Source organism: Culex pipiens, chromosome 2 (assembly GCF_016801865.2).
Source record: "Culex pipiens pallens isolate TS chromosome 2, TS_CPP_V2, whole genome shotgun sequence".
NCBI lineage: Eukaryota > Metazoa > Arthropoda > Insecta > Diptera > Culicidae > Culex > Culex pipiens.
The window spans coordinates 69,779,644-69,800,080 of record NC_068938.1 but is presented as its reverse complement, the minus strand read 5'-3'; the positions used below and the strand labels follow the sequence as shown (position 1 = coordinate 69,800,080).

General features: G+C 40.0%; 2 protein-coding genes across 4 annotated transcripts; one reads left to right on the top strand and one right to left on the bottom strand.

The window, feature by feature from the left end:
• The first annotated feature begins 295 nt into the window (after nt 1-295).
• On the top strand, nt 296-12,190 carry LOC120416084 (mediator of RNA polymerase II transcription subunit 16-like). 3 transcript variants are annotated; one of them, XR_005605299.2, is made up of 4 exons: nt 296-534; nt 607-2,970; nt 11,793-11,911; nt 11,995-12,190. XR_005605299.2 is itself a non-coding variant. In XM_039577768.2 (4 exons), exons 1-3 carry the CDS (start codon nt 476-478, stop codon nt 11,824-11,826), a joined length of 2,457 nt encoding a protein of 818 aa, XP_039433702.1. In that variant the 5' UTR covers nt 296-475; the 3' UTR covers nt 11,827-11,873; nt 11,995-12,190. The 3 variants fall into 3 exon arrangements, 2 of the variants coding, with proteins under 2 accessions (XP_039433702.1, XP_039433701.1); XM_039577768.2 differs by having other exon boundaries at nt 11,793-11,873; XM_039577767.2 differs by lacking the exons at nt 11,793-11,911; nt 11,995-12,190 and adding an exon at nt 3,047-3,195.
• LOC120416080 (coatomer subunit alpha) lies at nt 11,915-16,244 on the bottom strand. Its single transcript, XM_039577757.1, has 3 exons — nt 15,969-16,244; nt 13,943-15,905; nt 11,915-13,883 (listed from the first exon to the last, which is right to left on the bottom strand). The coding sequence occupies exons 1-3, from the start codon at nt 16,046-16,048 to the stop codon at nt 12,243-12,245; spliced, it is 3,684 nt and encodes a 1,227-aa protein (XP_039433691.1). The 5' UTR covers nt 16,049-16,244; the 3' UTR covers nt 11,915-12,242.
• Nucleotides 16,245-20,437: the final 4,193 nt, after the last annotated feature.

The window sequence follows — 20,437 nt, the reverse complement described above, 5'->3', positions numbered from 1 at the left end:
ACTTTTTTTGATCATGCAGGTAAATAAGATTTAATTGAACTACAGTACATTTTATTAAGACTTTTTCAAATTACTTGAAAATACTGTAAATAATGTTAGCGAAATAGTTTGATTTCACACAGATTTAAGTAAATAAAACATATATGTAAACGTTTTTTGGGTTAAACACCATAATTTTGTTAAAGAGAATTGTAGGATACGAATTCATAAACCTAGTTTTACGTGTATTTATGTTTGCAGATTTTTGCAGATTTTTGAAAAAAAAATTGCAGATAACTCAAAATTTCATCTGGCATCCCTGCGTGTCGTCGGTGGTCGGTTTTTTTCTCCGCTCGAAACCTTTTTTTGAGTTTCGCTAAATTTCATTGTGAAATTACGGGAAAGTAGTGTTTTATTACGGAATACCGTACATAACATTGTACGCAACGGTTTGTGATTCAAGTGCAGCACATCCGGCGGTGTTTGGTTGGCCAAAATGGAGCTCCTCTACATGACCCATCGCAAGTCGAACAGCGTCTCTTTCGTCGAAACTCAGTGAGTTAATTTTTGTGTTGGGGGGAAGTTTTATTTACCTGTATTTTTACACAACATTCCTTTGGGTTGCAGGCAAAACTTTGAGTTCTTCTCGACGACGTCGACGTGCAACGTGCTGGCCTTTACGACGACGAACGAGCTGACGGAACCGTCGCCGATCCAGGGCTGGGGCTTCCACATTTACGTGGCGGATTTGAACACGCCGTGGTTCCCGTACCGGGTCACGACCAGCAAGTATCCGGTGTCGGTGCTGGAGTGGGACGTGTTGGGGCGGTTTTTGCTGGTGGGCGATCGGAATGGGAATGTGCAGCTGTTTGCGCAGAAGGGAACGCTGTCGGAGTGGAAGGCGGTTTACAGCGTGCGGTTCCCGGGGGAGAATATCATTGCGGCGGCTTTCTTTCATAATGGGCGGAAGATTAGCCTGCAGATGGACAAGAAGGAGCACTCGTTGTACGTGGAGAAGTTTCCGAAGGGGAAGTTTAGCGCCAGTGTGCGGCAGTTTGGCGGAGTTCCGGTGGAGGGGGTTGTGATTGTTTCGGCGACGGGGATGTTGGGGGCGTTTGCGATTCCGGCGGATTCGAACGTGAATATAATGAAGCAGCAGGAGCCGATGGTGTTGACGCCGGTGACGGAGAGTTTGGGCATTACGAGGAACTTTTACACGACGGCGGACATTTGCTACGGGAAGAGTGGCCACTTTATGATAGCGGCTGGGAATGGGGATACAAAGTCGGCGAATTCGGGCATGATTCAGTGCTTTAGGGTTGCGGTGACGGTGAAGAAGGGGTGTGAAACGCTGGAGATTGGTAGTTCTGCACTTCCGAGCTTTTTCCTGGCGGAAGGTTTGGGGAAGGATCTGAAAGAGCTGCGAGTGGCGCACATCAAGTGGGTTTCCAATGAGGACGCTGATTCGTTGATTGTGGCGTCGAATTATGCTGGAGGTGGGAGTTTCATTGAGCAGTGGGAACTGACGGAGGAATCGATGCCGATTCACAAGCTGTTCCAGAGCAGCAAGAACGAGTCGTTCAAGACGATTTTGTGGACGAGCAAAACCAAGTACGTGTACAACTCGAAGGTGGTCAAGGTTTGCTCGACGAGGTTGAACTTTATGAACTGTTCGTTCATCTATCTGGCCATGAGCGACAACAGCATCCACTGTCTGCAGCGGGACACGTTCAAGAGGTTGACCTGCACGAACATTATTTCGATTCGCGACCCGAACGATCATGCGAGCAAGCAAATTCGACTTGGCGTCAAGATCGGAGCTATAAACGTGTCGTATTTGGGTCATTTGTTTGTGGCGCTCGACACAACGGGTCAGATCTACACGTACCGGTGCAACTTTATGATCCAGGACCAGCTGGGAACGCCGGCGTTAATCGTTCAAACGGTAAACTTGCTCGAGTTCTGCCTGGTCACCGGCTTCGACTGTTTGGAGATTCTGCTCACGCTCAAGCCGCAAATCCTGGACAACATCCTGGAGCGCCTCACGGACAATTTTAACCGGCAACCGCCCAACGTTCAGCAGTATTACTACGTGAACTTCCTCACGATGAAGATCGCCCTGTACCGACTTTCGATCACGGGTCAGCAAAAGGCGCACGACCTGTCCAATCTGCTCATTCTGCACTCGATCTTGATCGCCTTCAAGAGCTTGCTCCGCCCGTCGGATCTGACCTCACACGACAAGGGACCAGCGGAGAACCTCGCCATGGTCCTCTCGGAGTCGGTGCAGGACGTCGACAAGGTGCTCCTCAATCTTGAGGCCAAAGACTTCACCATGGAGCGTCCAACGCTACAGAGCCTTCAGCAGCTGATCCAGTGGGTGGCCGACCTGGCGCTCAACATCCTGGCCAAACTGCCCGAAAGTCGCAGCTTCATGTCCAGCAAGCAGGGCTACGACATCAGCAAGGACATTGTCGCACTCAACAGCATCCGCGAACTGCTGGTCATGATTCGCATCTGGGGACTGCTCAATCCACAATGCCTACCGGTGTTCTCCCGCTCAACCGACAACCTGGACATCCTCGTCACACTGTTCCGTCTGCTCACCAAACTCTCCCTCAACCCCAACGAGCCAGACGACCTCCTACTCGACGAGTGCTGCCTCCTCCCCAACCAGGTCCTCATCCCCCAGCTCCAGTTCGTGCCCTCACGAACCATGATCGCTTCCCCGCTACTCCCGCACGTCAGCCTGCCGGTAATCTGCGATTACGGCGTCGAGAACGAAACGCTCAAATTCTGCCCGGAAATTCCGATCGTCGAGGGTGGCCTCTCGAACGACAACGTGATCGACTCGGTGATGTACCTGCAGCTGGGCCGGAAGCCACCCTCGCTGCGCCGCTGCAGCCGGTGCGGATCGTGCAGCAGTCCGGTCAGCGTGGCGAAAACACCCGCCATGAAGGCCTGGGAGCAGCGCTGGATCGACAAGTGTCGGTGAGTTTCAATTATTCTTTATTGAGGTAAAACGTAACTTTATTAGAACGGGTAATGTTTTGCCCCCTTCAACCAGTCCAAGGTTGCAGTCCGATCGTGCTGAACTACGGACGTCCTCAGCCGCTCCATAGTCTCCTGGTCCAGTTTGAAGTCCAGAACCGCCAAATTTTCCTTCAGCCGTTCAGCGTTTGAAGACTTGGGAATCGGCACGAATCCTTCCTCAATCTGAAATGAAATTACTCTCAATAACCTTTTCAAGATCCTTAACCCCTTCAACTCACCAAAAACCTCAGCGCCACCTGCGCCGGCGTCTTCCCCAACTCCCGGGCAACCTCCACCACCGTTCCCTCGTACAAATAGTCCGGCTTCCTCAGCTCCGCCCTCGGCTTCCCCAGCGGCCTATACGCCATCACCAGCACCCCCTCTTCCCGGCACATCCTCACCATCCGCTCCTCCCTGAACCCAACCGAACACTCAAACTGATGAACGGCCGGCTTCACACCACCCCCCTCCAAAACCGCCCCCAGCTGAGCCTCACTAAAGTTCGACACCCCAATCGAGCGCACCAACCCCTTCCGGTAGCACTCCTCCAACGCAAGCCACGTGTCCACCGGACTCACCCCATCATCCACAAACCCCTCATCCCCAAACACCATCCCAACCGGCGAGTGCATCAGGTACAAATCCACGTACTCCAGTCCCAACCGCGTCAACGACCCACGCACGCCCTCCTCAACCCGCTCCGGCCGGTGAAAGCCCGGTCCCAGCTTCGAAACCACAAACACATCCGCCCGGTCAACCTCGGCGAGGGCTTCACCCAGCGTAGACTCGTTGCCGTACGCGGACGCCGTATCGAACAGGCGGTAACCGCGGTCCGCGCCGGAAATCTTGTACGTTCCCAGGCCCATCGCGGGGATCGGGAGGCCGTTGTTTAGGGTTGGCATCGTTGCGGAGGGTTTGTTCCGATGAAACCGTTGGAAAGAGACACTGCACGACACGCGACGTTGCGAACTGATTTTATTTGGCGCGAAGTGAATGTAAACATTGCGAAGCATGGTGTCTACTCAAAAAGATAAAAATCTATAAAAACATAAAAAAAAATTAAATTTCAAATCTCGGAGGTTTTTTTTTAATTTTTCCTTCTCTTGCCAAATATATATATTGTTAGAATATCCAATAACATCTAGATGAATTATAGTGTAAACCATAGTTGAAAAGAACTCCAAAACTCTCTTAGGTTATAAGAAACACGAAATTTTAAATTTATTATTTACTAATAAACACTAATTCACGCAGAAAAATAAGGCATATTTGAATCAACAAAACGTTTTGTTGATTTCAAAATCATTATTTTTGTTCAATCAACGCTAAACGTCAAAGCAGCTTTTTCGAAAAAACATAAGACTTTTGTGGAATTGAGAAAATCAAGGTTTGTTTCAACTTTAAATCCGCGTTGATTATATTCAACAAAAATTTTATTGATTCAAACCTCGTACAGGCTGATTCTACAAAACATTTTTCTGCGTGTTGAATTGAAAATTTTAAATTCTGAAAAAAGTTTAATGCTTTGAAAATTGCAAGCGATTTTTTATTTCAATCGAATCGGTTATCCCAAGTTGTTGAAATAGGTTAACTTCGGCTTATCGAACCAAAATAAAACAGAAATAAAAACATTTTGTTTTCGTGTCTTAGTTTAGCCTTGTTTAGCCATAATCAAGAAGGGCCACGAAATTAATTTTCTAAAAAAATTATAACTAAAAATTTAAAAATAAAAAACGACAGAATAAATTAAAATTACATAAGTTAAAAAAAACTCTACTGGCTAGACTAAATTTTGACAGAAAAATATGAAAATGCATTAGTAAAAAAACCAAATTCAAGGAGGCAAAATTTTCAACATTTAACAATGTTATTATTTTAAAAAAAGTAAAATAATTTACTCTACTCTACAGATTTTATAATTTGATACTTGAAGTCTAGATAATGTTCTGTTCTGACCAGGGCTGGAATAATCGCAAAAAAATCATTTTCGCTTGCGAACTTACTTCACCCGTGAATGAGAGAGGAGGCAAATAACGCAAAAGAAAATCACTCCCGAAATTCTCCAAGAAAATCAATCTGCTGATGATTTTTTGTGGATTTCTATGTCAGCACCACTCAAAAATATTTATTTCACTTTGTTTACACACATTGCCTATCTACAAAATGTGACAGGTCATTTTTCGAGGTGTGACGTTACACTTGCAAGTGTAGAAGTGAAAAAGATGTTCCGCCGAATAATCAAGATAATGTTTTTTTACATTCTTTTAACCGATCTTTCGTGCGCGAGAAAGAAGAGCCATGCTCCCTTTGGATTTTTTCTCTTGATGAACGTCCAAAGATTTTCTTTTGATGATGATTTTCCATCGCTGGTTCTGACACAAAAATTTAAATTGAAAAAAACTTAAAAAAAATAACTGAATGCTAAAATAAAAAAAAAGCCAATTTCAAAAGCGAATAAAGTCCCGACTGGATTATCCGAAGCCTTGATTCATCCGAAGGTTTGTATGGGACTTCGGATAATCGAATCACGAACAAAAAAAAATTCTTTTTCTTGTTTTTAACATCAAATTTGAGTTCTGCGACCCAATTTTAGTCAAATTTGAATATTTGATAGCCTATTATTTAATAGGCAATATTATTTAAAATGCATTTTTTCAACATTTCGTCATCGCCATATTGGCCGCCATCTTGGATTTAAAAATTCTAAATCACTTTTAAGTAATTTAGGGGACATACTCGAAAAAAAAATTCGTGATTCGATTATCCGAAGTAAATTTTTTCCGAGGCCTTCGGATAATCGAGTCTGGACTGTAGTTTAAAAATTTTAGAACCCAACAATAAAAAAATAAACTCACAAAAATTAAATAAAAAATCAAAACCATTATTTGATATATTGAAAATTTCTAAAATTCTTAAATTTCACTTTAAGAGGGGGGGGGGGGGGGGGGATTGACGATTGTCCACGATCCATACAAAAAAGTTTTTTTTTGTGTAGACCAGCGATTCTCAACGGGGGTACCGGGCCTACTTGATTTACATAGCAGGGGGTACCAGCCTAGAAGAAGGTTGAGAATCGCTGGTGTAGACAATTGTCCACGAAGGGGGGGGGGGGGGGGGGGAACCGGATTCCCAAAAAAAGTGTCCACGAGGTTAATGGATGGTCCCAAACTTATAAATTCATATATTTCTAAATTCTTCAATATTAAAATTCTTGAATTCTTAAATGCCGCCATCTCAATATTTATATTTTTGAAGTCCTATTTCTGGAGCAACATTTGAAAGGCGGTAAGAGCAGCAGCTTTTTTTTTATTTTTCAATTTTACAGGGTGGCCACTCAAGTCGGGAAATCGGGAAAGTCTTTTTTTCTCGCACTTTTGACGACAAGAGTTTAAAAAGCTAGGCAACCACGTTTTGTTTATTTACATTTCCAGTCGCAGTTTCCACCAAACAAAGCTTTTAGCATTTTAAAAGTGCGATTGACAGGTGAATACCTCGGCTCGCTTTGATCGTTTTTGAGGAGAATTTAAATTTCAGGCAGTTCGACAAGTCAGTTTGACAAGTCGCAATAGTGCGATCGATAGCAATAATATAGTCAATAGTGTGAAGTCCAAGTTAGTGGGAATTGCGCAATATTAAATTCACTAAAATTTTCTTCAGTAGCTTACTTTAAATTTAAGGTTCTTTTCACAATTTCATCTATGTCAGAATGAAAAAGGCCATTTCAGACATTGAAAAATATGATAAATATTGATTGCTTTTGACAAAAAAATTCATAATATTTTTTTTAAATCAACAGATTTTTACTAATTTTTATTTATCAAACAAGATCTATTTATAGAACAAATTTAACTAAAAACAGCAACAAAGTTAGTGAAAAACTAATAGAAAAATAGAACCTTATTTTAACGATTATGGCCAGCGTAAAGTTATGATTCTGTTTTAATATTGAGTATGTCAATGTTTTTTTGGTGAAAAATTTTCATTAAGTCATCTCGATTTTTTTTTTCTAAAGGCTTATCTTGAACTTTTTTGCGATTATGGACGAGTATGGGTTTTTCAGTTTTCGGAAAACTTAAATATCGTATAAATCCAATCGATTTTCGTTCTGAATGAAAAAAATGAATAACTTTTTTCCGTTTTGTAAACATGAAAAAATATTGAAAAAGCAAAAAAGTAAATAAAAGAAATTTTGATTTAAGTTATTGCAAATATGTTTAAAGAATTTGTCCTTTCAAACATTTCGCATAAAGTAAGTTGTAAAACATGGAATCTTATCAAACTGAATTTTTCATTGAAAAAAATTAAAACAGTTAAATACTGATAACTGGATACATCAGCATTGACTAAAAAAATCAATATCAAAATTTACAAAATTTTGAAGAAAACTTAATTTAACCCTTACAAGCCTGAATTTAAAAAAAAAATTTAGTTAATTATGGGAAAATGATCCTAACGACCATACGAAAATTATAGGCTAGTTTTCGAAATTTTCATTTTTGGGTCATATATGACCCATCAGGCCTGAAAGGGTTAAAGCGCTCTTTGAATTCAAATAAAATAAAAATTAAGAATATTTAACTTTTTGCCATTTTCAGTTGAAATGATTTTTATGTTTTTGGTTATTTTTCAAAGACTATTATTTGTTTATGTTTCTACTCTGAATTAAAATAATGAGTGCTTCAATTTTTAAAGTATTTTTTAGGAGTTTGTTGTTGAGTTTCTTTTTATACGAAAATTGTAAATAGTTTGATTTTTTTAAATTTGTTTTGCTTTTTTTCGATGGTTGATATTAACTTTTTTTATAAAGAGCTTTTTTTTAAACCATTATTTAGATAAGAAATGCCTATTTTTTGAGTTTATGGAAAAGTCGGGAAAAAGTCGGGAATTTGAAAATGGGATTTGAGTGGTCACCCTGATTTTAGAATTAAGAAATCTGTAAATTTCTTATTTTTATATGTTTTGAAATGTTTTATTTTATGATTTTTTTAATTTTGTTTTTTTTGTATTTGTATATTTTGCAATTGAAAATAATTCTTACAAAATATTAAAATTTTCAATTGTTTTTGTATATTTATTTAAATAAATATAACGTGTAAAATTTAAAACTTCTAATTTGTTAGGTTTCAAAATTCTAAACTTCTATTTTTTTATTTATAAATTTTGAATCGAAAATACAAACAGAAATAAACATAACTTATAAATTTTAAAATAACAAAAAATCAAATAATAAAAACAACATTCAAATTAAAAAATTAGAATATTTAAAAAAAATTTAAAGCATTAAAATGTTTATTAATTAGGAAAAACCTTAATACATCTAAATCTTAAATTAAAATTATTGGGAAAATTGACTTCCCGGCGTTTTTTAAAAGTAAAGGACGTATTAGGCTATTATAAACAAACTTTTTGACAGTTTGCATGCTCTGTCTGCGGAAAAGTCCGTCTCATACATTTGTCTTTGTTTGCGAGTTTGTCAAACACAAAAAGGGCTAGTTTGTTTGTTTGCCAAAGTCTAATACCTTCTTAAGAGAAGTAAAAGCAAATTAAATATGTAAAGTGTTATTTCAACAAGCGAACGATAATTTTAAATAACCACATATCTAAACATTAGGATCAACGATCTTCGCCATAATGTTTAGACCGCTGATCTACGTATTTAGATCGATGATCTAACTAAAACGATCTTAATGCAAGGAACGTCGATTCAGTTTGCTTTTTCCAGGAAAAAAAATATAGGGTATATGGCCCTATTTTGGACCTACTATGCAAAGCGTCAACACATTTCGCATGGTTCTCAGGAACGGTCTAACTAATTTGGCTCGTTTCAGGATTGTTTTGTGCCTTAATTTATGCTTAACAAAGTGTACTATTGTAAATTGAAAATAATTTAACCATTTCATTGTAATAAGCATTTCAAGTAAAACATTTTTTGGATGCTTTTTGGACTTATTGAATGTATTTTGGAGACATCGCTGAACCTATTTTGGACCCACACTCTGATTGGTTGAAATTTGGACAACTCGAATTGCGGCGTGCGGCGGCAACACGCACACTTACAAAAAACTCGGTTTGATAAACCAAAGGGCCTATCCACGATTATAATTTGGAAAATATTTATTTCAGCAATTAAATAATTATGATAAAACAATGGATTTTAATTTGAAAACGTGTTTTAATTATATTGAATGGAATCTCACGCATCTTTAGCAGGTCTCTGTCCTATTTACAATTTGCGTATTCTTACGACCTAGTTGTTCAAGCATTAGAACATAAAAGACAACCCGTTATTAGTCGCAATAAAAACACCTTAACATAAAATTAAATGAATGACAGAGATACATAACAAGTTACAATGAAAAAAGGTTCTAAATTTTACGCAGAGTTTAAGTTCAAATATGATTAAACAATGAAGAAATTTTAAAGGGAGATTATAGCTTGTAACTTGTTGTGAAACTTTCTCATCTGTCATGTTAAACTTTACAGTTGCTTGACAAGAAGTTTAACTAAATGTTGCACTTTTAAAAACAATGTAATATTTGAAAAAATCTTTGTTTGAATACCAGGGTGCCTTTGATAGTCATAGTTTGTCTTGTTAAAAGCAGATTTGAGGTGTTCAAACATTATTTTTACTTCGAACTTACCATCACTTAGGTTGCTGATATAATTTTTAAGAAAATCATTTATGTCAATATTTAGTTAACTATGTTTATAAGCTTTTTAAAATAATACATAATTTTTTTTGGTAAAATTGTAAAAAAATCAGAACTTTGCCTGAAATTCGTTAAAACTAGTTTTGTTTTTTTAAATATAGATTTATATTACATGTTTAACTGAATTCAAAGAACGAATCAAAAGTTTTTACATTTTATATTCATTTTGTTTAAATGAAAATGCCTTTAAATTAGGAGATTTTTTTTGAATTATGTTTCAAAAACAAATAATATTTAATAATATTTATTATTTACAAACTTATTTTACCTTTTCCTAGTAGAAGATTGTCCGAAGAATCCGAAAATGCATTCCGTTTTACGATTCAAAATCATGTTCACAATGCTATTTATCAACATTTTCTTAATTATAGTTAACTAACTTTTCAAACATTTTCTTGAAAAGATCTTCATGAGGTACTTTGAGCACTTCTCTACCAAGGTCAGTATGATTCCATACCATTCCGTACGTATTTAATTTGTACTCTTCATTTTGCGGAAAAATCTCAAACCGAACAAAGTCACCCCGGCTATCAAAGTCACCCAGATTTACGGTAATCAGATATGTCTTAAACCATAAAATTCATAAAGTTAACATCGAAGATTTTTATTTTTTTAGCTGGTTCAATTGTGTTTCTAACATGATTGACACGGTAAAATCTAAAAGTGTAATTTATTATAAGCCAACGCTGGCAATTGTGGAAAAATACGTTGTACCTGTATTTAAAAAAATATATATATTGATAGATATGCAAAAATCAGTCAAAACTTACAAAACATATATTTTCCATATATATATTTCTCTAATTAGTTTGCAATACGTCGTAACAGCCATCACGATCTCCGACACTTATTTGATTTTTTAAAAGATTTAAAAGACGTGCAGATGACAATTCAAAGCATTTTTTATTTATAATTCGCAAATTGATCGAGAACTGATCGAAAAATTGATTTGTTTACAACTAGCGCTTAGGACCTTTTTAAAACGAACTCAAGATTTTTTAAATTTAATTCATACGACTTTTTCAAAAACCACTCGTAAGCAATTTTGACAGCTCCTGTCACGGTGACAGCTGACGATTTAATTAACTAGACCCTTTAGGTTTTTCAATCGTTTCCCCTTCAATTCCAACAGGGTAGCCAGTTTGCATTTTTTGAAGCAAAATTTAAAAATATATGCAGCTAAATTGGTGATAATGATGTTAAGACAAAAATAAATCAACATCAGTTTAAATTTTGGGATACTTTGCAATCGGTCCTAAGAATCATCTAAATCTCTATCATCAATTTGCATTTTTATCGTTTAAAAAACATATTTTCATTGTTTCTGTTAATCATTTGCTTTTTAAAGCTTAGATTTATTTCAAATAATTACAGTAAAGGAATGCAATTCAAAATATTAAATTAAAAAATTTCAATTAATGTCAATGAAATATCGAAATAAATTGATAAACAAAACTGGCAACACCTCTTTATACATGTGTTGGTGATAGCCTTGAACCGACGGCAAAATAGCTCCAAAAACTGATCCAACGTGGCTGATTTGAAAAAATATTTTGAATTGAGTTTTTTTCGATAATAGAATAGTTATTTCAATGGTTTAGTGACGAAAAACATTAAAGCATTAAATAGACAACAGTTACATTGCTCGGAAACCGGATGAAATTGCTTGGTTTCAGTGCAAAACAGAAAAAATCATCAAAGTGTCGTGAGCCAAATCCGATAAGCAACGATACCGGAATATTTGGACCTAATCGATGTGCTAGAAAAATGGTAGGAAATAAAATTGGCATTGGAAAAAGTGGCTGAAAAAGCGGAAATAATCAAAAATGTTAACATTTTTGGAAGAGGTAAGCTACAAAACGATCCTGCTTACACTTTCTGTTGGTTGGATTCAGTGAATTCGTACTTTAAAAGCCTGAACTACCTCGATTAATAAAAATAGGTCCAAAATAGGTACTAGGTCCAAAATAGGGTCATATACCCTATAAAAAGAACAGAAACATTTCTCCATACAAAATTTGTGAATGTTTCGATTTATTGTGTACTCAATATTTTTCCTTCACCTTTCAGATGCAACGGTTTTTGGAGACTGGAGCTAGCGTAATTGATTGCTCATCGCGCGAACAAACTACAAAAAACAAGGGATTTCAGGTGAGATTTCACTGCGAGAAGTGAATTGTTGAAAAAAGGTATTTTTCACTGAAACTTTAAATGCTTTTATACGTTTTATCAAGTGTTTATTGATTTTTAATCAGTTTTATTTTTCTTACAGTTATCCCTACTTCTTTCACGTTAATCATCATCTCAGCCACAATTGGAAACGGTTCGCGAGCGAGCGCGTGGATTTATATATTTTTTATACTGGAATAGAAGTGTATGTGTTTTTTTTTTGTTTCTTGTATGTGTAGAATATATAATATATATTATCAGTATAATATTATATTTAATAAAAAGTTTTTAAACTCGTACATTAAATTGCGTATCTGCTAGCCGAAGAAAGAACTTCCACGCGGCCGGATCCTACTTGAACTGGGACGCGCTGATGCGCAGCCCAATCACGTCCTTGCCGACCTGGGCCACCCGGCACACGGCACAGGTGACGCCCTTGTACGGTGGCAGGTAGGACGCGGAACAGAGCGAGCACTTTTCCTCGGGTTTGCCGCGGTAGATCGGTCGGTACGAGACGGCACAGAGCGTGAACGGGTTGTGTTCGTCGTACTGGAGCGTGTGCTCGTCGGACTCGTTCATTTCGCACGCCTGGAGGATCTTGCGGGCCTGTTGGGCCACTTCGGGGCGGGGACCGAGCTCGAGGAGGCGTCGGGCGAAGGAGGCGGCGGTTTTGTAGTTTTTCAGCTTGAAGAAGAGGTTGAGGGCGGTGCGGAGGGTGAGGATTTGGTGGACGGGTTGGAGGTTGACGTGGGTGAAGTAGGCGGCCAGTTCGCAGATTCGCTTCTGTTCGTCGAGGGTGTTTTTGGGGAGGCCCTTGCGGATGGTTTCCATTTGGAGACCGACGACGTACTCGCGGCAGATGGTAAGGAGTTGCTGGGCTTCGGCGATTTCCTGGCGGGATTCGACGACGAGCAGGGGGATGCAAAGGATGATGTACTGGAGCTTCTCGATGGCTTCGGTGAATTTGCCGGTTGTTGTTAGCTGGTAGCAGGATTGGAGAGCTTGGACCAGGTCGTTCAGCTTGAATGCGAGCGTTGGATGGGTGTTCTTGACGTTCAGTTCCTTCCAGTTGCGATGGGGATGGGCCGTGAGGGGACCCAGGTTGGGTAGGCAAGTGTAGGAGGTCTTCGAGCCGAGATGGGACTCGAGGAAGAGTTCCTTGTAGGGTGCGAAGTTGACGACGCCGATTTGATCGTGCAGCAGGCGGAAGGCCGTTTCGAACGATCCCGCACGGACGTGATCCGCTGCGAGTTGGGAGTTGATGGTCCACATGTGCGATGGTGGAAGTCCTCTCGGAGGTACGGCGTAGAAGCCTTTGTCGCCGGCGGTGCTGGCGGAAATCTTCGCAACCAATTCCTCGGGAAGTTCCAGGTCTTCATCACCAACATCCCATCCTGCTCCCTCGCCGCCTTCGGCCTTCGGATCATCGTCTTCCTTGGCGTCCTCGAACTTATCGTCGTCGCGCAGATCATCGTCCACATCCCAACCGCCTTCGTCGGCAGCTTCGACAACGGTTTCCGTTGCGGCCAGCGCCTGGTGAACTGTGGCAGCCCCACGAGACATCATCGTGCCCTCGAAGAATCCCTTCGAAACCGTCAACAGCGGCCAGTTGCTTTCGGCCTGCTGGATCGGGACCGGCGGGTGCAGGAACTTGGCATCTTCCTGAACCTGCGGCAGGTCCTTTCCGGCTGCGGTGATCGTTTCGGCCAGCGCCGTTGCGTCCTCCTCCAGCCCGTGCGTCTTGGCCGTCAAGTAAGCGAGCGACGTCTGGTTGCAGTTCTTCAGAATCGACACGCGCTCCTTGACATCGCCGAGCAGCAGCGCACCCTGGTACTGAGCGGACACGTCCTTCCGGATCTCGGCGATCTTGTTCATCTTCTTCAGCTTCTCCAGGTTACCGGTGATGAGGTACAGGAACGACAGCTTGTCAAAGTTCTTGGTGCGCTGGTAGCACATCTCGACGACCTGGTGGTTGCCCTGCATCAGTGCGGTCTGCGAGAAAACGAAATTTGTTAGTGAAGATCTTGATCGATCTTTAGAGATTGACTTACCTGTGCCAACCGCTCCCAGCACTGCTTGTCATCAAGGGCTTTGGCCGCTTCCAAGGCGACCTCAATGTTGCCGCACTCCAGCGCCAACCCAAACCGGGTCTTTTCGTCCTTGACAAAGTGCAGCGCGACCTCCGGGTAGCCCTTCTGCTGCAGATACGCGATGATGCTCTGGCCAACGAGCCGTGCGTTACGAACCATGTGCAGCACTTCCTCGTACTTGCGGTTGATCAACGCCAGCTTGAACTTGTACTCGGTGGTGTCGATGTTCAACACCCGAGTGCGGCACTCCCGGTCCAGACAAAACACCTGGCTATTCTTGACGCGCGTGATGTAAATCGGCAGATCCAGCGTTCGGATGATTCCGTGATCGCCGTTGATGATGGCGTACTTGATGTGGTTCGAGGTCGTGTAGATGAACACGCCCGAGTCGTCCCAGGCACCGCTCTTGATGCGGGCGCTTTCGTGGATCGAGCAGAGCAGATCCAGCCGGCGGTTGCAGATGTTGAGCGTGTGCTTCGCGAGTAGCGCCACGTGGCTCATGTCCGCCGACCAGACGACGTACTTGCACTTGGCGATCTTGACCTGGGCAAGGGTTCGGAGCTGTTGGACATCGAATAGGGTGACGTGTTCGGGTTCGCGCAGAAGCAGCATTCCCGTGCCGGCGTAGAAGATCTCGTCGCAGACCGGGGTTTGGATCTTTTTGGTCACTTCGTTTTTGAAGTTCTTGATGACCAGTTGGTTGGAGCGATCGAGTACGGCGAATCGGTTGCGAGCAACCCAAACGGCCGTAACTCCCGACGAGCGCTTGCTGTCGGTTTCGGAGTTCTGTGAACCGCTGTCCTTTTGCGGAATGCTGTACAAGTCGTAGGTGCTGTTTTCCAGGTTTGAAGTTCTGGTGCACAGCAGAACGGCGTTCAATGCCGGGTTGTACGACATGCTGTAGACCGGGGTTTTGCCACCGCCTCGGATGGTCATCACGACGGAATCGGTGGTGGTGTTAAAGTCCAACTCGCGCAGGAATCGCTCCTTCACGTAATACAAACAGTTTCCATAGACGGCATAAGCCGGTCGCTCACGTTCCAGCTTAAACACGATCATTCCCGAGTCGTGACCAGCGGCAAACAGGTTCAAGTTGGGATGCGCCGCCATGATCCAGAACCGCTCGTGCTCGCGTCGGAATGTGTGAATGCACTGCCGCTTGGTCATGTCCCAAACCCGGATGCTCTTGTCCTCACTGTTGGACACAATCAGTTCCGCCCGCGGGTGGAACAGCACGCAAGAAACGTTGTTGTAATGACCCCGGCAAGTGTCCACCTCCCAGGCCTTGTACTCGTTCATGCGCCACAGCTTAATCTGCCGATCGTCCGCGCCGGACACGATCAACGGCAACGTCGGATGGAAGTGAGCCCAGTTGACTCCACGGTCGTGTCCCTCCAACACATGCTTCACCACCGCATCCGCCTGGCCAAACAGATCCGTCGCCGTCGGGTTCTTCAGATGATCATCCAACCCCGAAGGTCCCGGCGCAACGTTCTTCTTGCGCAACCCGGAAATGTCCCAAATCCGCACCGTCTGGTCCAACGACGCCGACACAATAATATCGTCCGTCGGGTGGAACTGCGCACACATCACGTAATGATTGTGCCCGGTCAGCACGCAAATGCACGACCGCGACTGCCAGTTCCAGATCCGGATCGTCTGGTCATCCGACGCGCTCAAAATCCACGGATACTCATGGTGGAACACCGTCGTCCGCACGTAATCCAAATGCCCCAGCAGCGTAAAGATGCACCGACGCTGCTTGTAGTTCCACACCTTAATCTTAAAATCATCTCCGCCGGACACAAACAGCGGCTGCTGGGCGTGGAACGAAATGCCACGGACCGGCCCGTCGTGCTCGTCAAACTTCTCAATCAGCGTACTTATGCGGTAGTCCCACAGCTGAATCACGCCACTGTGCAAACTGCAATCAAACCAAAAAGTATATAATCAATCCGAAACCAAAATCTTGAGGATGGGGACTCACCTGGCCAAAATCCATGGCCGCTTCGGGTGAAACGAAAGTCCCTTCACCCGGGCCGATTTCGTCTCAAAGTTGGTCAACATGGTTTCACCTTCCTCGGGAGAGCGGACGAACGCGAGCTACGACGCACTTCCTAAACTTTTAGCACCGTCCGGGGGTTGTTTCGCAGGGATTTTTCCGTAATTTTCCGGTTCGCTGCACCGCTCGCCTTCTTGTGCGAAAATTTTGGAATTTTCTGTCTTCTCCGCGGAGCTGTTGACACGTCGCAACAAAAGATGTCAGCAGGCCAGGGTTGCCGGCCTTTTGGTGGCCGCGAGGTCTGCAGAGCTGCCCGGCTGGAAGTTTGTATTTTTCGACTGTCTTGCTGATTTTGGTAACTTACAATATTTTTCATTAAATTTAAAGTGCATGCAGTATTTAAATTTTAACATGCATTTACTCATGATTACTTGACAAAACGTTGGAATTTTTAAAATTTAGATATTTTCTACAATCTGTATTATAGATTGTCACAATCGTTGTTGTGACTTTTTGAAGAGAAATACAGATTTTTTTCTGAATGTCTGGCATTGCTGATCAGTTGAAAGATGAAGGTGCCTAGGGAGTTTGAAGTTTCTGAATGCGTGCTGAAAACGGGACTAATATTTGAAAAGTGCGACTTGCTCTTTCGGCATAAATATTTAATTTTTCGAAATTGTTGTTTACAACGATATTGTGAAAGCAAACAAAAATCAAAATAAGAGCGCAACCTGTCAAAGCTGTCGCGCGACAGGCTGATGTAACGACAAACCACTTCATTTTTGTTCGGCGCAACAGATTTTTTCGCGCAATAGAAGTGATGCAACAAAATAAAAAAATATAAATATTGAAATATTTATTGAAAATGCATTCTACATTAGTACAGTTGTTTTGCAATCATTAATTTTCAAAAAATGTAAAATTTAACGAAAACAAAAAATTTCAGCGAAAAAAAAACTTTTTGCGATAATAATCACTCAAAAACTCGGTCCTAACCAGGTCCCAGTACCGAAAAGAACCTAATAAAACGAGGGGGATGTAGTGGGTCGACACATGCAACGTATCATTTAACGCTGACTCAAATTACAACACTTGAGTCAGTAACAAATTATTTATGTTCTACTTCTTGGGCGACCTTCTTGTGGCCCACATTCTGTGACACTTCACGAACTATCCGAGATTACAACAGTTATTAGAAATGAGATTCAGTCCAGCCTACATGGGAAACTTCGCTGATCCCAATTCCTTTTATAACTATTTTATTGAGACACTTAACAAATCTATTTCTGACTGCACAACTAGTCAAATAATCAGGAAACAATCGAAGGAGATTTGCCCTTGGATAAACGATAATTTAAAAAAAATGATGAACTCATCAAGAAATTTGCGAAAGACTAGGAAGAAAAGGTTGGTTAACGGAAAGAATGTTGAAAATATTGATAATAAAATTAAGATTTTGACTGATAACATAAACAGCTGTTCTAAGACATTAAAGGAAAATTACTACTTAAATAAATTTGCATATTCTAAAACTACTAAAGAAACGTGGAGTAATATAAATGAAGTTTTGGGTCGTAACAATAAATCAAATTTTTCAAGTTCAATGACAACAATTTTGCAAACAGGTGAATCAGTTGTAATTAAAGATAAACAAAGCATTGTTAATGAATTCAATTCTTATTTTTCATCCATAGGCAAAACATTAGCAAATAAAATTCCCGTAAATTTAAATGATAACGTCAATAAGTATAAAACATTGAAGCAAAGTCAAAAAACGTTTTTATTGCTACCAACTGACCAGTTTGAGATAATCACCCTAATCGATTCATTTGATAATAATACAAGTTGTGGTTATGATAAAATTTCTTCTTTCATTTTGAAAAAAATTAAGTTAATAATTGCACCAATCCTCACTGAAATATTCAACTTATGTATGTTGAACGGCTGTTACCCTGATAAACTTAAAATTGCTAAAATCACTCCCGTTTACAAATCTGGTTCTGCTTCATTGTTTAATAATTATAGACCTATATCAGTTTTATCCTTGCTCAATAAAATTTTTGAAAAAATCCTGTTCACTAGACTAAATAACTTTTTGTGCTTAAATAAGTTCTTTTGTGCTCAGCAATACGGTTTCAGACATAAATCCTCTACTAAAAATGCTGTCATTGATCTTGTTAACAAAATTCAAACTCACTTAGATCAGAAAGACGATGTTTTGGGGCTATTTTTAGACTTATCAAAAGCGTTCGACACTGTTGATCATAAAATTTTGCTAACAAAACTTAACTTTGCAGGTGTAAGAGGGGTTGCATTAGAATTGTTCAAAAGTTATCTTTCTAATAGGGTCCAATTTGTTAGTTTAGATGGTATTGATAGTTTAATAGCTTTGATTAATGTAGGGGTTCCTCAGGGTTCCGTCTTGGGTCCACTTTTCTTCTTAGTTTACTTAAATGACTTAGCGTTACTGCCTCTTAAAGGTGATTTAAAATTGTTTGCTGATGATTCATCTCTTTTCTACTTTAACAAATCTATGGTAATCAATGATATAAATTTGAATAATGATCTTCGATTGTTAACTGACTATTTTCGATTAAACAAGCTCACACTAAACATAAATAAATCCAACATAATCAATATTAAAAATTCGAATCGCTCGACGGTGAATCCATTAACTTTAACTAGAACTAATTTTGCTGATATAAAAATAGTACACTCAAACCCCGATGGTTTGACACCAACTGTTGTCAAACGAACGGGGTCACTTTTTAGTTTGACACCCCTTTTACACGGAGTTCACACACACTACCAAACGTTTGTTTTGATAGTGTGCGTGAGCGCCGTGTAAAAAGTGACAGTTCGTCACTTTTTAGTTTGACTTTGACCAACCAACGGGGTACAAACTAAAAAAGTGTCAAACGAAAAAGTGACCAACCACCGGGGGTTGAGTGTAGACGAATGTAAATATCTTGGTGTCATTTTAGACAATAAATTGAATTGGTCATCACATATTAATAATTTATTGAACAAACTCAACCAGATTATTGGAATTATCTATAAAATTAAACACAAATTAACTGCTAATGTACTTTTGATAATTTATCATTCACTATTTAATTCTCACTTATCTTACATAACTTCAGTTTGGGGAAACTCCTGTAATATTTTGATTAACAAACTTCAAATAGCCCAAAATAAAATCTTAAGAATAATTTATAAAAAACCACTGCGAAGTCACTCTGCCGATTTGTACAACATTAACAAAAACATCATTCCTGTCAGAGCTATTTACGTAATTCAAACATGTTGCTTCATTTATTTATGTTTACATCAACAAACTCACAGTAATACAAAATTCAAATTATCTAACCATCAACACTTTACCAGAAGCCATAATTTATTAGACCGACCCAATATTTCAACATTAGCCGGCGAAAGATGCATATCTTTCAAAGGTGCTCAATTATATAATTATTTTTGGAATAAATTTGGTGATTGTCAAAGCGTATCAATATTTAAAAACAAATTGCTCTCTTTTTTGAATGAACCCACTGTTATTGAACATATCCTTAAATCCTTTGATTTTCTTGCTACATAGTAGATTATTTTGTTTTCCAATCATTTTTTTTTCTTTTTTTTTCTTTTTTCACTTTTGCTTCCTTCTAAAACTCAGTTTAAAAAGTTAGTTTTCCGACACAATTATCTTTATTCTATAATTTTGCCTTTATCGCCATAATCTATGCACTTTCTTTTATATCATTTCAGATTTTTCTTGCCAGGATCAACCAAACTCCTTCACAGGTGGAAACCAATGGAGTTTGACCGGATATTTAAAAGTTAATTGTAAACACTAAAATTTATTGTATATTGTATTAAAACGATGTAGGTTTTTGGTGCTACTGCTTTGGTGGCTTTTCCTACCGAATAAAAAATCAATCAATCAATCAATCAATCAATCACTTTAAAGTCAGCAGTTGCTTTCCGTGTTGTGTTTAACACTGACCCTCTTTGGTGGGTACCAGATGTTGACAAACATGCACCAAGCACTTTGTTATATTCAAGCGACCACCGAAAGAGTACTCGATGGTAAATAGCCAAAAAGTAGGTGTGGCTTATTAGCCATCTTGTTCTAGGAATTCACCACAGCCAACAAGGCTTAAGTTTAAGTTAGCAATAAGTTTGAAGTTAAAATAAAGATCATTCCTAGTTCCACCGTCAACCGTGTTAGATGTCTCATTTGTATCACCTTACCCTCCTTACATAACATGGCGATCCTGCCAGCTCTAACAAAAGTTTTTCTTTTTCGGGAATTCAAAGCTTAAAGTGAAGACTAAAAGTGAATGAAATATTCACAACAGTGATTTATGCCAGTGTAGTGAATTGTAAAGTAGCAAAAGCTTTAAAATGAGTTGGTTTAGCAGTGAAGTGAATACTGTTAAAATTACAGATCATGT

Bases quoted from the DNA above. Each gene is read 5' to 3' on its own strand.
- LOC120416084 (XM_039577767.2), top strand. From the start codon at position 476: ATGGAGCTCCTCTACATGACCCATCGCAAGTCGAACAGCGTCTCTTTC. The intron at 535-606 runs GTGAGTTAATTT...TTTGGGTTGCAG, and splicing joins GTCTCTTTCGTCGAAACTCA to GCAAAACTTTGAGTTCTTCT. The intron at 2,971-3,046 runs GTGAGTTTCAAT...CCCTTCAACCAG, and splicing joins CGCTGGATCGACAAGTGTCG to TCCAAGGTTGCAGTCCGATC.
- LOC120416080 (XM_039577757.1), bottom strand. From the start codon at position 16,048: ATGTTGACCAACTTTGAGACGAAATCGGCCCGGGTGAAGGGACTTTCG. The intron at 15,906-15,968 runs GTGAGTCCCCAT...GTTTGATTGCAG, and splicing joins CGGCCATGGATTTTGGCCAG to TTTGCACAGTGGCGTGATTC. The intron at 13,884-13,942 runs GTAAGTCAATCT...GTTTTCTCGCAG, and splicing joins GCTGGGAGCGGTTGGCACAG to ACCGCACTGATGCAGGGCAA.